The sequence below is a fragment of the Orycteropus afer genome, unplaced genomic scaffold (assembly GCF_000298275.1).
Source record: "Orycteropus afer afer isolate SDZICR_OR568_19922 unplaced genomic scaffold, OryAfe1.0 scaffold00078, whole genome shotgun sequence".
NCBI lineage: Eukaryota > Metazoa > Chordata > Mammalia > Tubulidentata > Orycteropodidae > Orycteropus > Orycteropus afer.
In genome coordinates this window covers 11,562,869-11,564,299 of record NW_006921665.1, presented here as the reverse complement: position 1 = coordinate 11,564,299, position 1,431 = coordinate 11,562,869, and the positions used below count along the sequence as shown (strand labels likewise).

Sequence of the window (1,431 nt, the reverse complement as noted above, 5' to 3'; positions counted from 1 at the left end):
AAAAAAAAAAAGAATCTATGAAACCACTGTGCTATGATTTCCCAGAGACCAAGGGCATTATTTTCTTAAAATGAGCAACCACACACTGGCCTTCCATTGATTTTTTTTTTTTCATGAATGGTATCATCATATAAATGTAAATTTTATTCCTGCACTCTTCAGCCTTCCCTGATATATTCTGTCCTTGGAGATATATGATCTATATTCACTGAGTGAACAAAGCTACTCAATTCTCTTAGTATTTTGCTTAAAGAGAAAGGATAAATATGCAAATTTTGGTCACAGAGAAAACTGCTTTATAAAAATGTGTTGTTGTTGTTGTTATGTGCTGTCAAGTCGGACCCGACTCATAGCCACCCCTCCTTGGGTTTCCAAGGCAGTATCATTACAGAAGTAGATTGACCCATCTTCCTTCCATGGAGTGGCTGGTGGGTTTGAACCTCCAGCCTTCTGGTTAGCAGTCGAGTGCCTTAGGCACTACGCTACCGGAGCTCCCTCAAAGAAATGTATAACCCCCAAAATCTTAGCATTCCAATCAATTAACATTGCTAATAAATAACAACATTAATGGCATACTTGTATAGCGGAATGAAGAGTTTATTGGAATAAAATTATTTGAAACCCCACCTATGTTGGGGAGAAATGCAAATACATAAATTTTATCAATAATGCAATTTGGGTTATCCATTAATTTTACAAAGTCAGTTCATCAGCCAATGTTTGAGGACCGTAGAGGAAAAGAGAAGGTGTTAATTAAGGAATATTAGGATAACTTTCAATGGAGAAATCAAGATAGTACATGATCTTACTTTAGAATCTTACTGCATTGCATAAACAGGTTTGACCAATAAAGACATGAATCAGTAGAAGCCGGACCTATAGATTGATCATTAACAAGATGACTGGAAATTTCTAAAAGGAAAATAGGTTGGGTGGCAGAGACTGGATCCATAGATGAGTGAAGGGAAGCCACAGATTCTGTGACTCAAGGGTCTAAAGCCACTGGATCTACAGCCAAGTGAATAGCAGCTTCTAGATCCATAGCCTAAGGATTGACAACTTCTGGAACTGAAGTCTAGAGATCTAGTGTAAGTCCTCAGGCAAGGACTGCAGAGAGTGGAGGTCCTTGGGAGGTAGCAGGAGATCTGGCAGGGGCTGGACACCACACGGGAAGTCTGGCAGCTTCTGGGCTCACAGCAGTTCTCCTGGAAGCCCCTGTAGAGAGAGGAGCCCAGTTGACAGGTGCTAGGAGAGCAAAGATCAGTACTGTAGATCAGCTTCCTGAGAGAGGAAGAGCCACATGAGGTGACTGGATAGTGAAGGCAGCCCTCCAGAGAGCGGGAGGAGAAGTTCCCAGAGCAGCAGTTATAGGACATGTTGACAGGAGATGGGAATTCAGCTGAGTTACACTGAGAAGATTTTGAGTTTTAA

The 1,431-nt window shown here is 41.3% G+C and overlaps 1 protein-coding gene across 1 annotated transcript; it reads right to left on the bottom strand.

The window, feature by feature from the left end:
- Nucleotides 1-890: 890 nt before the first annotated feature.
- Nucleotides 891-1,431, bottom strand: LOC103197410 (keratin-associated protein 13-1-like). Its single transcript, XM_007941298.2, has one exon. It carries the CDS (start codon nt 1,374-1,376, stop codon nt 891-893), a length of 486 nt encoding a protein of 161 aa, XP_007939489.1. The 5' UTR covers nt 1,377-1,431.